Here is a 17,278-nt window from a genome sequence, read left to right as displayed (position 1 = left end):
AAATTTGGGATATCCACCCCACACATTCACATGGACTATCTGTGCCCAACCTGTGGTAGAGCCTTCCGAGCTCATATGGGTCTGATCAACCACAGTTGGACACACTGAAATTTCATTTTACCATGGTGATGTCATTTTGGTCCTCTTCAAAGACGAAGGACAAAAACCAACCAACTATATATTCTTAGGTGATGCAAAGTTGTTTTCCTTTGCCTTAGTGTAGTTACATAAACGAGTGTCTTCCCACTCTGTTATCCGTTCATGCTAATCTTCCTAGATTTCTTGGAATCTGTCCCTTTCATAATTTCTCATAGTACAGAACTATTCCATTGCATTCATATGCCATAATTTCTAAAGCCACTTCCACAGACATCTCAAACATAATATATCCAAAACAGAATGCTTTCCTCTCCTCTTCTGAATGTCTTTATTACCAAAGAGGGCAATACCATTTTTTCCAATCAATTAGGCTTTCTACCTAGATGTCATCCAGGAATATTAATTCACACTCACACCATACATCCAATCTGTCACCAAGGTTTCTGCTTTCACAACATCTCTCATAGGTATCTTCTTTCATTCACACAACCACCACCCTAGAACAGGCCCTCATATCTTCACACTTAGATTATATATTACAATAACAAGCTAGGTGGTATCCCTGCCTCAGGTCTCTCCCTACTTTAATGTATTCTGCAATTAGCTACCAAAGAGATCTTTCTTAAGCACAAGGCTGATCATGTCATTCTCTCACTCAATAAATTCCAATGGTTCTCTTAACTCTAGGATCAAATATGAAATTTTCTGCTTGACCTTCAAAGTTCTTTGCAACCTGACCCCTTCCTATGTTTCCAGTCTTTTTGCATTTCACTGCCCTCTATGCATATTCTATAGTCCATTGATGGGACCTTTTTGCTCTTCCTTGTTCTCTTTCACTCTATACATTTTCACTGTCTGCCCTCCATGCCTGGAATGTTCTTCATCCGTACCTCTACCATTCAGTTTCCCTGGCTTCCTTCAAGAGTTAGCTCAGATTCTACCCTCTGCAAGAGGACTTTTTTGGTATTTCATCATGTTAGAATCTTCCCTCTGAGTTTACCTTCCATTTATACTCTCTATGTTTTTGTATTTATATAGTTACGTATTTATGTTGTTATTATGTCATTTTTACGCCATTAAGATGCTAGCTCCTCAAGGTCAATGACTAGATTTTTTGTCTTTTTTTGTATCCCTAGCATTTAGCACAAAATATTGGTTGTTGTTGATGTTTGAATTGTTGGAAACATATTCTATAGAGTTCTTTAAATTTTTCCCTAATAATAAGTGTGTTCTAAAGATTTTTTTTTTTTGCTTTCCAAAATGACTCAACGAACCCACAACTACACCAATAATGCATTAGTGCACCTCTCCTCCCATGGCCTCTCCAGCAAGTGTCATTTTCTATTTTTTTGTAATCTTTGGCAATGTTATGAAGATAAAGTGAAATATCAGACTTATTTTAATTTGAATTTTTCTTATTAGTAGTAATTAGGAGCATTTTTAAATGTGACTATTGATAATTTGCATTTTTCCTTTTGAAAACTGCTTGTATATATCCTTTGGCTATTTATCTATCAAGGTTAGATATGCTAAGGATACAAATAAAAGACAAAAAAAACACTATGGTCATTGTCCTTGAGGAGCTCACATTTGAATGGAATAACATGCAAATTGCTATGTATATACAAAATGGAAGATAAACTCAGAGAGAAGATACTAACATTGTGGGATACCAAGAAAAATTTCTTGTAGATTGAAGGATTTGATCTGGATCCTGAAAGAAGCCAGGGTAGATAGAAAGTGAAAGAGGGAGAACGTTCCAGGAATGAAGGAACATTTAACTCTTATAATATATTTATATAAATCCTCTGTATATTTAGAATAGTAGGCTTTTATCAGAGAAAACTGATGCAAATTTGTTTTTCTCAGTTCACTGTAATCCTAATAATTCTAGATGTATTGATTTTGATTATGCTAAATAACTTTTAAATTCTGGGTAACAAAATTGTTCATTTTATCTTTTATGATATCCCCTATCCACTATTTATTCAACAACTTTTCCCTTAATCAAAGTTATGAAAATTCTCTAATTTGATTATGATATGACCTTTTATGTCTAGACTATGTATCCACTTAAAGATTACTGTTGTATAGTATATGAGATGATAGTTTAAATCTAATTTCTTCTACAATATAGTTCAATTTCCCCACTAGTTTTTGTAAGATATTATTATTTTGTTAAAATAATATTTTGTTAAATATTATTTGTGTAGTGTCTCATTAACTATCTACTATTCCAGTAGATAGTATTCTTGGTTTTATTAAACAAAGTTATTCTGTTTGACTACTCCCAAGTCTTGTGTACATAATCTGTTCTACCGATTCAGTTTTCTGTTGTTTTTTTAACCACAGCCAAATAGTTTGGTTTATTATTACTTTGTAGTACATGTTGAAATTTGGCACTACTGGCCATCTCCATGCCCACTTTTAAAAATTATCACCTTTAAGGTTCTGGACATTTTGTTCCTCCAGATGAACTTTATCTACTTCTATAAAGTAATCTTTTGGTAGTTTAACTGGCATGACACTGACTATCAATTAATTTAAATAGTATTTCCATTTTTATTGTAATTAGCACAGCCCTACAATGAACAATTAATACTTCTTCAATATAAGGTTACCTTTGTTTCTGTAAAGATTATTTTGTAACTATATTCATATAACTCCTATATATGCCACGATAAGTCAATTCTCAACTATTTTATACATTGAGTATATTGTTATTTTTTGAATGGAATTTCCTTCTCCACTTCTTTCTGTTAAATTTTGTTAATAACAACATATAGAAAAATTGATGATTTTGTAGGTTTATTTCATTTCCAGCTATTTTCAATACACTTATTCCTATAATTTTAAATTTTTTTTTAACATAAAGAGATGTTATTCTTTCTTGAAAGCTTTTCCACATATATTTCATAATTAGGTGATTTTAAAATTGTTTTCATGCTTAATATAGTGTATTATGTTTGGTGTTTTCCTAATATTTGGATAATTCTGCAGTCATTCTACAAATCATGGAGAAAGAAGAGAACCGTAGTTATAAAACTGGAAAGTATCTCAGAATCCATCTAATCCAATATGATAATTTTAAGATAAGGAAACTGAGGTTCACTGAGGTTAGGCTTTGCCCAAGGTTACACAGGAAGTAATAATCAAAGGAAAGACTTGAACCTAGGTTCCTTGCTTTCAGTCTATTCGTAGTATGTATGTGTGTGTGTGTGTGTGTGTGTGTGTGTGTGTGTGTGTATATATGTTACTATAGTTTCCTTGTTAATATTTTGTTTAATATTTTTCCATTGACCTTCATTAGAAATATTTGCCTACAGTTTTATTTCTCTGCTTTATCTTTAAGTACTCAGATGTTATGCTAGTTAGTGCATATATATTGAGAATTGACATTATTTCACTATCTATATTATTTTTAGGCATAATGTAGTTTTCCTGTGTATCTTCTAAAAGCATGTTTATTTTTATTGTTGCCTTGACAGAAATCATGATGTTTATTAAGGACTTTTAAATTCTTTAAAGGTATAAATTCTCCTCCAACTGCTTTTTGAAAAGTCTGTGTGAATCTCTACATTTCAAGTGTGTTTCTTTCAAACACCACATTGGATATTGCTTTCTATTCTAGTCTTCTATGCTTTTCCATTTTGTGGTTGTATTCATCCCATTCACATTCATAGTTATGACTGTTAATTTATTTTTGTCTTTTTCCCCACTCAATACCCTCATATTTTTTACTTACTTTGTCCCTATCTTTACAAAGAGGAAGCTGAAAGAAATAAATGCAATATAATTAATATTTATAATCTATAATTGAAGTCATATGATCACATCTCCCCTTTCCTTCAAGTTGAGTCCTTTATTACTGTCTTTTATACTTTCCCTCTTTGTTCCCCATTTAAAATCTGCATGTCAAAGTTGAAGTTTGCTTTCCTTGCTTCCTGACATTTACCTCTCTCTTAAATCCCTGCTTCCTTTTTCCTTGTCTCTGCCTATTTTCCCATTGAATTTAATGTATTTACTTCTCCAGTGTAGGTATATATTCAACCTACCTTTACCTGGATCAAATGAGAGTGAAGTTCATGAGATTCCTACTCTCATCCTCTCTTCCTGGTTTCTATGCTCTTTTTCTCACACATTCCAATTATGAAAAATAGTAAAGTCTTCCATCTTTTTTCCTTATTTTCTAGTATATTCCTTTTTTCCTCTCTTTTTTAAATTTAAAACCAACAAGTTAAAATAAAACCATTCGCAGGTCTCTTGCTTGTATTTCTTTATTATGTTTGAAGATAATGGAATTCTGAAGGGATTTTTGTTTCATCTTTCCCTAGGAGAAGGTAAATACTTTATCACCCTTTTGCCCCTTCCAATTTTTCTGATGTATCTACCTTTCTATGTTCTTGTCTTCCATGTTAGAATTTTAAATAGGCTGCCTAAATGTGGCCTTTTCATTAAGAATACTTGAAATTGCTTTATTCTATTAAAGGTTCATTTCCCCACTGTCCTCATTTTGTTATGTAAGTATTCCTTGCTTCTAAGACTTTATCCTTTACCTTTTGGAATATTGTATTTCAAGATTTTCTTTTGTTGATTTCTAGTTGTAGCCATAGTCTTGTGTGATTCTGGCTGTGGATCCTTGGTAGTTGAACTATTTCTTTCTGGCTGTATTTTTTTCCTCTCAGGCATTTTTTTTAACTTGTAATCTGTGGATTTAGCACATTTCTAGGTGTGTTCAGTTTTGGTTTAATTTAGGAGATGACTGATCAATTCTGTTTTTACATTGTTTTATGGTTTTAAGAGATCTGAGTAATTTTCTTTGATATGATTTCTTGAAATAGAATATCCAGGTTTTTTGTTTGGCAATAGCTTTCAGGTAGTCAAATGCTTCTTAAATTCTCTCTCCTTGACCTGTTTTTCAGGTCATTTGTTTTTGATAATAGATGCTTTGTATAGTCTAATTTTTTATCTTTTTAAAATTTTGCTCTTACATTTCCTTTTGTCTCATGGAATCATTGAGTTCTGATTATTTCATTGTACTTTTTAGGACATCTGCTACTTGAGTGAGTTTTTTCAGTCTTCTCTTCTAAGCAACTTATTCATGTTTTTTCCCCTTAAGAGATCTAATTTAATTTTTATTCTTTCATTTCACTTCTTCCAGGCACAATTAGAAGCCTTATGAACATTCTTTTCTCTGAGACTCATTTTGTTTATTTTGGCAATATTCTTTTCTTCTGGATTTATCTTTAGGGCTTCTCTGAATACATAGTATTTCTTTTTCGTTTGCCTTTTTTTACTCTTTTTTGTTTGTAGTCTTTGTTACTAACTTGGGACTTTGTGCCAAGGCCATTTTCTTCCTGTCTCACACACTTTTAACAAGGTGTGAAAGCCTTGTTTGACACTGTCTCTTTTATAGTATGGATGTCACTGCTACTATTGTTCTGGATCTGGAACAAGGCTGCCTTATCCTCAGTGGCAATCTCTGGTCTTTGCCTCAGTTTCCAGGTAGTTTAATGTGGGCTTTGGTCCTATGTCTGTTTCATTCTGCTTATATAATTTCTGGTGGGGAGTTTGCTCTGTCCCTGGTTATGACCCTGGCAGGCTTTGGCTGGACGTTAGAAATTATACTGCTCTTGGACATCCTGTAAAGATCTCTGGCATGCCTGGGCACTGAACTGTCCCTGTCTCTTGCTGTAACCGAGAAGAATACAGATATTAGGGCTCTTAGAGAACCTTTGGTGTCTCATGCTGCATTGGTCCTATCTCCTGCTTTGGCTCTGACCCTGCCTCCTTGCATAGTCCTATCCAAGAATGGCTGTTCTCTACTGGTGCTCTGACAGGCCAGGGATAAAATCCTGCTGAGTTTAGTTCCCACTTATAAGAGTCACTCTAGCTTCTATCTCCCTCGGTTCATCTCTTCTCTAAGTGCCCACACACCTTTGGCCATATTTTTCTGCCATTATGTACTGACTGAAGGAGCCTTCTGGTAGCTTTTTTTTGGTCTTTTAGATCATAGCTCAATATGATACAGTTTTAGATCTTTGCTAGGATGTTTATGGGACAACTGGGCTCCTCTAGAACCTTTTATGGCATGATTTTAACTAGCAGTGAGTCTATAACTTAGAATTCTAGAGTTCCCTAGTGCTCAAAGCAGTTCAGAGACTTGCCCATGCCTTTAGTACACTCAGATTCTAAGCTGCAGAAGTGGAGCAGTCATGTCTTCCTGACTCCATGTCCAGTATTCTACACACTATCTATTGTATCCACTATTACTCCATGCTACCTCTCATTCAAGAAAATGGAAACAGAAATGAATGTGAGATAAGGGAGGCAAGTTAATAAAAAGTCATTCTGGAAGTCACATTAAGTCATAAAGAGGAGCCTTGGTGTAGTAGCATATATTTTGCAGCAGCTATCCAGGACAGTCATTCAATGATATAAGCAAATTATCTTTTCTTTCTTGGAAAGACATATAATTAATAATGGCAATGAGGTCTAGTGGGAGACCTTTTTAGGGAGCTAGCATAAGAATTCAGTTCAAACCTTGTCTTATTAGTAAGTACATCATCTGCCTCTGTTCATATAATAATATGTTCAAATAATCAGTAATATGTCTCTACCCACTGTCTAATTAGTGATACCAAAGGAACATATTATCATCTATGACATCTTAATACTCATAATTTTCAACAATGCTACACAAATGTGAAATTAAATAGGAAGGAAAGGCAAGAGAAATAAGGGAATCTAATTTAACAAAAATTGATTTAGGGCCCACTATGGAAAAGACATTTTGCTAAGGGCTTGGGTTGCAAACATTAGAACAAAACCATCCTTGACCCTAAGGTAAATGACATGTACACAAAAGAAATTCAAAGCACATCCACAATAATACGAGGAAATTTCATGGGAGAGGAAGTGATAATAACTAGGGCAATCAGACAAGGCCGTTCATAGAAGCTTGAGCTATACTTTGAAAGAAGTTCGGAATTCCGTGAGGTTGAGATGAAGAGGAAGTGTATTCTAGACATGGGGGACCATGAGTAAAGCACAGAGGTTGGGATGTCATGTATAGGAAACAGCAGGTGAGTTTGACTCTAATGGACTGTGTGAGAAGGATGAAAGAATTCTAGAAAGGTGGGTAGGAGGCAGATTATGGAGGACTTTAAATATTTGTTATACAAAAGCTGAGGAAAGACAATTTCTAACAGGGGGATGGAATCCATGGAAAGTTTCATGAAGGAGCTAGAGCTTGATCTAGGTCTTCAAGGATGAGGATGATTTCATGAAGTAGAGATGCGAAGAGACATTTTAGATGTATCATGGGAGTATTACTATAGGCTTCCAGAATTGCATGACTAATAGCAGACTAGTGGAAAATGATAAAACAGAAGTTTATACAAATGGCACAAGAGGTAGACAGTTTGAATAATGATGACTACTCCGGAGGCTTCATTATTTGGATGGTAGCATTGAAAATTGAAGCTACTAAGGGAATGGGAATTCATGGGAAATGGCCCATATGCTTTCATGGGAAATGGCCCATATGCTTCCATGGGACTCTTTGAGGTGGCAGAGATGATTCATGACCTGGCTAGGCTTGTTTTGAGGAAAGGAAAAACTGTGTCAAGGACCCTGAAGGCAAGAATCACAGTCTTTAGCAAAACTACCATTGCTCTCGATCAATATATCCGATAGGCGAGCAGATACCCTGAGTTACTAAAGTTCTTCTATTATCATTACCGAAGTTAGTCCTCAACTAGAGGAAACATTCTCCTCATACCTTAAATAAATAGAAGGGTATGGGCAAGGCAGTTTGCAAGGAGAAATAAGTTAAAGAGAACATCAAAACGAAACTTTACATCTTTCACTGAGTGAGGGACACTCTGAGGGTGAGACACTCAACATATCTGATGTGTTTGTGTCCCTTCCCCCACACCCACTCTATTCCCCCTGGGCCTGAGTCCAAGACAACGTCTGCTTCTCTGGAACAATCAGTGTTTTCTCTGTTTCCAACTGAATTTGTACATCACTGTTCCTCCATGTCAGGCTGCCACTGACAGAGAGAATGCATATCTCCTCATCATTGCCATTGTCATGGCAACGTCAGGATGATTGAGCAAAGAGACCATTCTGAGAACCGTTCAACTCAATGAACATTTAGATAAAAAGTGACTAAGCACCTACTATAGAGAGGGCACGTGAGTCATATGTATAGACAGTGGATAGAGTGCTGGATTGGGAGTGAGGAAGAACAAATCAGATCCTAACTCTGATGCTTACTGTGTGACAGTGGGCCAATTGCTTAATAATTTCTTTGAGATTTATTTACTAAGTTATAGAAGGTCTACCCATACAGAGGGTATTGGCAAGGATGAAATCACAGGTCTTTGTCATGCTTATTTGAATAATTATTCTAAGAAAAAAAAGGCATGGTTCTTCCCTCAAGGACCTTGCAGTATAATAGGGGGCTATAACAGATCTATATATTTATATCACTAAGCCAGTTAGAAATCTCTCTCTCTCTCTCTCTCTCTCTCTCTCTCTCTCTCTCTCTCTCTCTCTCTCTCTGTTATTGTTTAGTTGTTTCAGTTGTGTCTGACTCTTTGGGACCCTACTTGGGGTTTTCTTGGCAAAGATACTGGAGTAATTTGCCATTTCCTTCTCCAGCTCACTTCACAGATGAGAAAGCTGAGACAAACAGGTTATGTTATTTGCCCAGGGTTACACACTATTAAGTATCTGAGGCTGAATTTGAACTCAGTTCTTCCTGACTCTAGGCCCAGTGCTCTATCCACTACCCATCTATCTAAGTATACAGACATGTATGTATGTGTATGTGTGTGTGAATCCATGTAGCTATATTATATAAATTAAACATTGATAAGTTCTCCCTAAAATGCTACAAAAATACATACCGTTTGACCCAGCAATACCACTTCCAGGTCTCTATCCTAAAGAGATCACAGAAAAGGGAAAAGGACCCACATATACAAAAGTATTTTATGGCAGCTCTTTTTTGTGGTGGAAATCGAGGGGATGCCCATCAATTGGGTAACAGCTGAATAAGTTGTGGCATATGAATGTAATGGAATACTATTATGCTATAAGCAATGAAAAGCAGGCATATTTCAGAAAAAAGTATGGAAAGACTTATATGAACTGATTCTGAGCAATGTGAACAGAACCAGGAGAACGTTGCACACAGTAAAAGCAACATGGTGCAACAATCAACTCTGATAGACTTAGCTCTTCACAGCAATACAATGATAAACAATTCCAAAAGACTCATGATAGAAAATGCTATCTACATCCAGAGAAAGAACTATGGAGTCTGTTTTCACTTTTTGTTTCTTCTTTCTTGTGAATTTTCTCTTTTGTTCTGTTTCTTCTTTTACAACATGACTAATATGGAAATATGTTTAATTCAATTGTACATAGATAACATATCAGATTGCTTGCCATCTTGGGGAGGGGGGAGGGAAGAGAGGGAGGAAGAAAAAAATTTGGAACTCAAAATCTCTTAAAAGTGAACATAAGAAACTATCTTTACATGTAATTGGAAAAAAATACTATTAAATGAGAAAAAATAAACATTGATAAGTTCAAAGGTGAGTTCAAACAGAGAGGAACAAGGAATTGAGAAGAGGTCATTACTAGTTGGTGAGTGAGGGATCAGGGTAAGTTACATGGGAGAATATGCATCTGAATTGGGTCATGAAGGAACAGAGTGATTTTAGCAAGTGGACATGTGGAAGAAGGTCATCCCAGATATGGGAAAAGATTGGGGGAGAATAGTCTATGCAAATATATAAAGATTGTAGTGAGACATTTAAGGAATGCCTTCATTTTCCAAATTTGCCATTTGGAAAGTGGGGAATAGTCCAGTTTGGCTTGAGAGTAGATTGTATAAAAATAGTAGTATGAAATAAGGCTGGAAAAGTAGGTTGGAGTCAGATGGTAGAGAGCCTGGAAGGCCAGACTAATGACTTCGTATTTATTTATGCTGTCGGCAGTAATGAACAACTGAAGAAAGTCTTAGAGCAAATGCCAAGCGACAGAGTTGTTCAAGGAGGTTTCTGTTTTTAACTAATGGTATCAAAGAACACAAAAAGAAACAGCAGTATTTGAAGGAAGGCAATTTGAGTCTTTTGTGAATGAGAAGATCGTTCTTCCAATGAGACAAAGCTGAGGCACTATATGTCGTCTTGGAGAAAGATCTGAACTCAAGATCACTGCCTCCATGAGGTCTCACAAGAAGGAAGGAGCTGTTGCCAGATGAAAATTCCAGAGCTTACAAAGACCTAAAGAAGGGATTGAACTGAAGATTGTGGTACCCACATGGTCCCTGGAGAGAAGCAGATCATCACAGACAGGGACAATGAACTGGTAGTGGAGTGATTTCAGTGAAATGTGTAGGGAAAAAGATCCTTGCACCAGGAAGTCATGAAACCAATGACCAAAGGAGAGAACGATGAGGAAGAACTACAACAAAGGACAGCAAACCAAGACCTTGCTCTTTATTAGAGCTGAGTTTTGTGTAGAGCGCCAAACTGGGAACTGGAGAGAGTTGAGTCACAGGATTGTTGTGAGGATCAAATGAAATGCTATACTGCATGTAAAGTGTTTTGTAATAAAGTGCTTTATATATGTTAGTTATTATTGTTTTTCCGTGATATGAAGGATCTGATTAATGTTTTTTTAGTGGAATCATATAAATGATGTCATCTATTTACAGAATGATTAATAAGATGCTTTTATTTGATTCCCTGTTTGAGTTGGAAGCCATTCCTCCTATTTAATAGAGATGAAAATGAATTTAGAGCTAAACAGAATCACAATAGGCTTAAACTGTCTCCCTGAAAAATGCCACATTTGATATCAGTTTGTTCATGATAGTATTCCATTGGTGGCTTGCTTTCAATAGAGGACCATTTTCCTCTTGGACTTCAAAGTAGCTCTCATGGCCTTTGGGTTTATATTATACATTTGCAGTACGTGAATAAACTGTGAGTTGAAGGCTTTGCAATAATAAAAAAGAGGCTGTATAAATACACAGAGTTTCGGGGAAGTTTGTTAACTAATTACGAAATAGATAATAAGTTACTCTTTACATCCCTGGGACTTTTTGGCACACTCTTTTTGTTCCTAAACCTCTAAGCTGTTTTCTTATAAATTGTGAATACTTTGCATAAAGTACAAAAAAACACATAAACACACAACTGGCCTTTATTTGGAGGGATTGCTGGGCATTCTTGTTGTTGATAGCAAATATCTGATGCCTTTTGTTAAGAATACTAGCAGCAAACTCACTTTTCAGAGGTAAAATACTTTGCTACTAATTCATGCCCATCTGTGCAGTATTTGAACCAGTAATTACCAATTTTATTTAACTCTGCTGATTTCTAATTGATCTTGCAGGGAAACTAGAGTTTGTCATTTCCCTTAATACAACTGTTCTGTTTTTCATTATATTAATGATATGCAAAACTTTTTATTTTATGTTTCAATTCAACTTGCATTTTGTTGAATGAGTCTTCTTGTAACTTTTTCTAGGGGGCTCTTTTGTCATTGATTTCTTTAATTCTCAAGGCTCTGTCATAAACTTTCTGAAGGATATTGAATTAATTATTTTGTTCTTTGTGTTGCATTCATTTCTTAGCCTTTTGACTTCTGTTTTGAATTAGGTATGGGAGTAAGGGAAGTTACACTGAATAAGGAAACTCAAAATTTCCAACATTCTTTCAGGTTTGATTCTTTTCCACTTGTTTCTTTTGTGTTGCTTTTTATTTGGCAACATAGTAGCTGGTGTTTTACTCTATTTCTAGCGAGGTCTTAATGTAATCTTCTAATGCGTTTCTCAGATGTTTGCTAACTCTCTCTAGGAGCTCCTCCCATACTGATGTTTGATGCCTGTCCTTTAGAGTTATTCCTGGATAGCTCAGCCTTTCCTCCTATGGTTATCTCCAGGACTCCTGATTTCTAGTCCAATGTGACTACTTCAGAGTGATCCACTCCATGATGTGGCCATCAGAGTTGGCCTTTGAGGCTGCAACCTTCATTAAGAGAAGACCCCTATCCCCCCTTTCTTCTCTTAAAGTACTTGTTCCTTTTTTAAATTCCTTAGAGGTAACTAAGGGTGCAATGGATAGCTCTCTGGGCCTGAGGTTAGGAGGATTTGAATTTAAATGTGACCTTAGACTCTTAGTAGCTATGTGACCCTGGGCAAGTCACTTAACCTCAGTTTTCTCAGCTGTAAAATGTAGATAATGATAGCACCTACCTCCCAGAGCTATCATAAGGGTCAAATGAGGTAACATTTGTAAAGTGCTTAGCACAGTGCCTGTCATATAGAAAGGGCTTATTTCCTTCCCTCCCTTTAATTTTCCTTCATCATTTAAAATTAGAGATGTATTTCTTAAATGCTTTAATCCTCCTAGGTTGAGAGATCAACCTGCATTTTGTGCACATATACTTGTTTCTTGGCATTAGCAGAAATACAGACATAGTGTGCTCTCTGCAGATTGGGGTAAAATTCCCTTCACTTTCCCTGCTTTCTAGGACCTGGTCTGAGTTCTGTAAGTTCCTGACCCAGGAATACCCAGTAAACTGCTGCGCAGTCAATGTTAGCCCATTGGGAGGTTCTGTAAGTCTGGTGTGACTGAAATACTGGTTCCCCTTTGATATGGGACTCCTCGCTATTCAGCTGCAAGCCTAGATACTGTGCTAACTGCTAACTGCTAGAAACTAAGTCAGTGCTCTGCTCCTGGGAGCCAAACCACACCACAACATTTCTGGAAACTGTTACTCGTTCAGTAGACATTCAGGACTCATACTTGCAACCTCCTATCTTCTCTTCCCTGGATCTGTGACCCAGAACTGGGTAGTATGTGACAAAGCTGCCAGATGGCATCCCTTCCTGCCCCTAGAGCTAGTTCAGAGATCCTGATCTTTGCCTGTCCTGATGCTTTGCCTTGGCCCTCTTTCTATCCCTGTGCCCTAGAATTCTCTTCGCTGTGCATGTTCCTGGCCAGTTGCTGCCCCAGTGTCTGCAGACCTCACTGAATCTCTCCCTAAGCTGCCCTGGACTGAAGTAATGACTTACCATGATTTTTTCTTGGTTTTCCTAATCAGAATTTGGCCTGTCACATTTTCTAGATCATTGTAGAGAAGTGACAGAGCTGAGCTAGGCTCAGTTGCTTCCTCTCACTTCTCCATGTTGACTCTGCCCTTCTCTTGAGTGCTTCCAAACTTTCTTGGCCAGCATTCTCTAGAAAATCTTAGTATAGGTTTCCCTCTATTCTCTCTCTGAACTCTTTGAAATTGGCTATCCTCAAATACAGGTTGCATGTATAGTAGGGAGGGTTGGATTAGAGCATTTCTCATTGAACCTAACACTTTGGCTTTACAGTGATAGATACAGGTGTTCTGGACTCTTGCTAAATGGCATGGCATGCATTCTCTGGCTCCAAAGGAAGTGCTGCAGTTAAACACTCTGCTATATACCTTAGATCATGCTTGACTTTCTTCTTTTTAAAAAACTGAAGGCACCATATAGCTGTTATGATAACTATTATCACGATTCTGAGACAGTCACTTCCTCTGAAGGTGATTGCTATTTCTACTTTAGCAAACATTTCCTCCTTATGGATCTGAATCAGGCCCAGAAGAGCAGGTCTCCTCATCATTTCATCCTTTTTTTGGAATATTGTTTTAAAGAATGAAATTGTCATTAAAAAAAGTCATGAATTCCTCATTTGCTTCGCTTTTCAAAGAGGGAGAGCACCAGCAAATGTCTGGATAAAGTTCCCCTTCACTACTATCATGCCTCTGTTCCTGGTTTGTGATGTTTTTAGGACTACTTCTTCCTTCTGTCCTGGTGGTTTGTAGCCTACTCCCATGACGCTATTGCTTATGTTTTCTCCTTTAGCTGAAATTTTTTTCCCACTATGCTGCCCCAGTCCACTTCTTAGATATCCTCACCGTATCTTCTTAATGTACAATGCCATTGTGTTTCACTCTTTATTCTGTTCTTTTTGAATTAGGTACTGTATTTTAGAGCCATAACATAGGTATAAATCTTACACCACCAAGTTTCACTGATTAATAATAAAATTGCTAAGAATTTTCTTCCTTCTGAAGCTATCTTTTTTTAAAAAAACTTTTATTGATGCCTTTTATTTTTACATCACAGTTATTTCTAGGTCTATACCACTGTCCCACCCTCTCCCCTATCAAACCCTTCTTTATAACAGACAAACAAGCAAAAAAACCTCATTAAACAAGACTACTTGATAGTGGCTCTGTCTCCTTTTGTAAATCTCCCTCACACTTTTGTCAAAGGGAGACAACTATGTTCCCTTAATTGTTCTCCAGCACCAAAGCTATCTCTTAAGACTTACTTTTAGAATTGTTTTTTCTGCCTTAATACGCTGAATGATAGTCCTCAACCTTCTCGGGCACTAAGACTCTCAAATGTTCCTTTAGTTGTAGCATCTCAGTTCTTTCCCAAGAATGTGATTGGGGGATAACTAATCAAAAGTACAGCATCTTTGGATGGCAAATATGTGACAGGACTAGATGACCAACAAGGACGAGACGATGTTATCTTTATGCCCTCCTTTGCCGTGGGAGAGAGAATGTAGGTTAAGAAGGCAGAAAGCATGATTTAAATAGAATTATTTCTTGTGAATATGTTTTTCAAATGTTGGCAGGACTTGTCAGCAACTTTTAAGAAAACCTGCTGTTTTGACAGAAGCTCTCAATTCTGGTTAGCATTCTGGTATCCTCTGAGATCTTCTTGAATAGAGAAGACTGACACTTTTAAAGTTTTTTTTCCTCTTCCCTCACTAGCAATTATTTGATAATCTCAGAGACATTCATTTTTCTCTTACAATTAATAACAGAGCGATAACTAATAGAGAATTTCATTTCACAGTTTGTGTGTTCTAAGTACCAGATATTGTTGTGTCATAAACTTAATTGACTCGTTTCTTTTCTCTATAAAAGTAGGAGCTTTAATACTACAATTTGCAGAGAGAACACCTCGACAAGGAGTTGAGGGATGTTTTTTGGCCTAGACTTGTGATGTTATCAGTATGAGGAGCAATGAATGTTGGAAACTCCATTAACTAATAAAGATGGGCAACCAGTCTGAAACATAAAACATAAAGGCGATTGCTTGGGGGCACTGAGTATTTAAATGATTTATGTATGTAACTACGAAGCTAGTCAATGTCAGAGGCAAGTTTCTAGTTGTGGTTTTCCTGATTCCAAAACTGGTTACTATGTTGCCTTAATGAAAAGTTACTGTCTACTGGTATTTTTTCATTCAATTTTACACTCATAAGTGGATCTTTCCTTCCATTTGTACTCTCCAATTTGATTTTCACCTTTCCCCCAATTCCCCCAAACTCCCATCTAACCTGGAGTGCAGTCACATTTCCTGTTTGTTTGCACCAGAGAATCTCGGCATTGGCTCCCTCCCCATGGGCCACGGAAAACATCTGGACACATTGTCTGATAATGACAAAAGAAGGAGGTTAGTCAATTACTTAGTAAGAAGCCAGCCAACTTGTGGGAGAATCTGATCCCAATCACAAGAAGAATATGTCTTCATTTGATATGGATATTTCACCTACCCAGGCCCTCCCTGCTGAAGGAAATTCTAATACAATTCTCTGAAGAGAATATTTTTCTTAGAAATTTCAAATTTGGGCATTTTGCAAAGGAAACTCATTTTAACATTCAGCCTAGAAACAACTCACCCAAGAGTTCTACGTAGAAAGGCATTTGACAAAATGAGAGGGATAATTAGATGTATGATTCTGGCAGTGAAGAGCCCTGGCACAGGAAATTAGGACAGAAGGTGAGAATGACAGACTAGAAATTTAAGAGCATTCAGCATCAGTTCTCTGAGAACTAATTTCAAAGCATTCATTTCCAGCCCACCTGATTTTCTTTAAAAACCAAAACAAAACAAATCACCAATCCACTGTTAATTATTACTTAGACTCCAAAAAAATCATTCCAAGAAACATTTTTCCAAATGCCCTCCAATTGAGTTAAGCAGAAATGAAAACCCAAAAGGTACAAGACACTGGTCTAAATTTTAAACACGATACTAAGAAAATGAGGATTGATCATTCTTGTTACCCAACAGCCTCTAGAGAAAAGGTACACAGAAATAAAACTTCACTGTTTGGCAACTTGATCCACGGTCAATTCTTGGCTTGTATGCTCCTACATTTGTCAAACCAAAAGTGTAAGGACTGGTTCCATGGTATGCTCCTCTGGCAAGAAAACAATTGGGGGAGTATTAATTTCAGTTTGATCATATGCTAATAGACTATGGCCTTGGTAGCAAGGGAATAATGGTCTAAAAGAAATAGAAGTTCACAATGATTTTTTAAAATTATGAACTTAACAGACATCAACTTAATTATTTCCATTTACAAAGAACAGAAAAATATTGTATGTGAAAACATGAATCAGTTATATTTAGCTTAAATACTTAAAGTTATACCTAATTTATATAATTTATTAACCTTAATAAAAATACTTAAATTAAAAAATACAATTAACATAGCATGGTAATTGCAATAGTATTTTGCTTATTTGTGACAGTTTCTGGTCTCTTTTATGTATTATATAAGTATTTTATTAACACTCTTTTCCTCTTTTTTGGGGGGTGGGGAGAGATCATTATTACTATTTTTCTTCCCTCCACAATTCTTCTCTCCCACCCAAATCAATACCCTCTCTTGCAACAAATAAGAATATTCATACAAAATATATCTATAAATTGCCTATCTGAAAACATTCTCATTCTACAGGTCTAGTCTAGCACCTCTCTGTCAAGAGGTAGAAAGTATTAATCTTCTGCAGTAGTGGTCGTTGACTTCATTGATCAGAATTCTTAATTATTTAAAGTTATTATTCCTTTACAGTCTCAAAGTCATTGTAAGTCAAAGTAAATTGTTTTCCTGGTTCTGTATAATTCACTCTGCCTCACTTCATAAAAGTGTTTCTGAATCTGTCACTTCTCCATATGAGTTTTCTTATTATTTTTTTAGTTCTACAAAAGGAGTATGATAGACTTCTCCTTATTTATTTTTTGCAAACTACTTTTGTAATATTGTAATTAATATTTTATTCTAAAAATTTAATTATTATTTAA

General features: G+C 36.2%; 1 protein-coding gene across 2 annotated transcripts in view; it reads right to left on the bottom strand.

Moving 5' to 3' along the window:
• AGXT2 (alanine--glyoxylate aminotransferase 2) overlaps window positions 1-17,278 on the bottom strand; it is a 59,533-nt gene that overhangs the window by 20,196 nt on the left and 22,059 nt on the right. For both annotated transcript variants that reach the window (XR_011966391.1, XM_072605840.1), the window contains exons 6-7: window positions 16,298-16,391; window positions 15,525-15,618 (exon numbers count right to left, since the gene is read on the bottom strand). Coding sequence is in view for 1 of the 2 variants with exons in the window: in XM_072605840.1 (XP_072461941.1) it covers window positions 15,525-15,618; window positions 16,298-16,391 (188 nt within the window). In the remaining variant the exon portion in view is untranslated. The remainder of the gene's footprint in view (window positions 1-15,524; window positions 15,619-16,297; window positions 16,392-17,278) is intronic.

This window comes from Notamacropus eugenii, chromosome 4, assembly GCF_028372415.1.
Source record: "Notamacropus eugenii isolate mMacEug1 chromosome 4, mMacEug1.pri_v2, whole genome shotgun sequence".
Lineage (NCBI taxonomy): Eukaryota > Metazoa > Chordata > Mammalia > Diprotodontia > Macropodidae > Notamacropus > Notamacropus eugenii.
The sequence above is the reverse complement of the archived record's forward strand: the minus strand, read 5'-3'. Positions and strand labels throughout refer to the sequence as shown.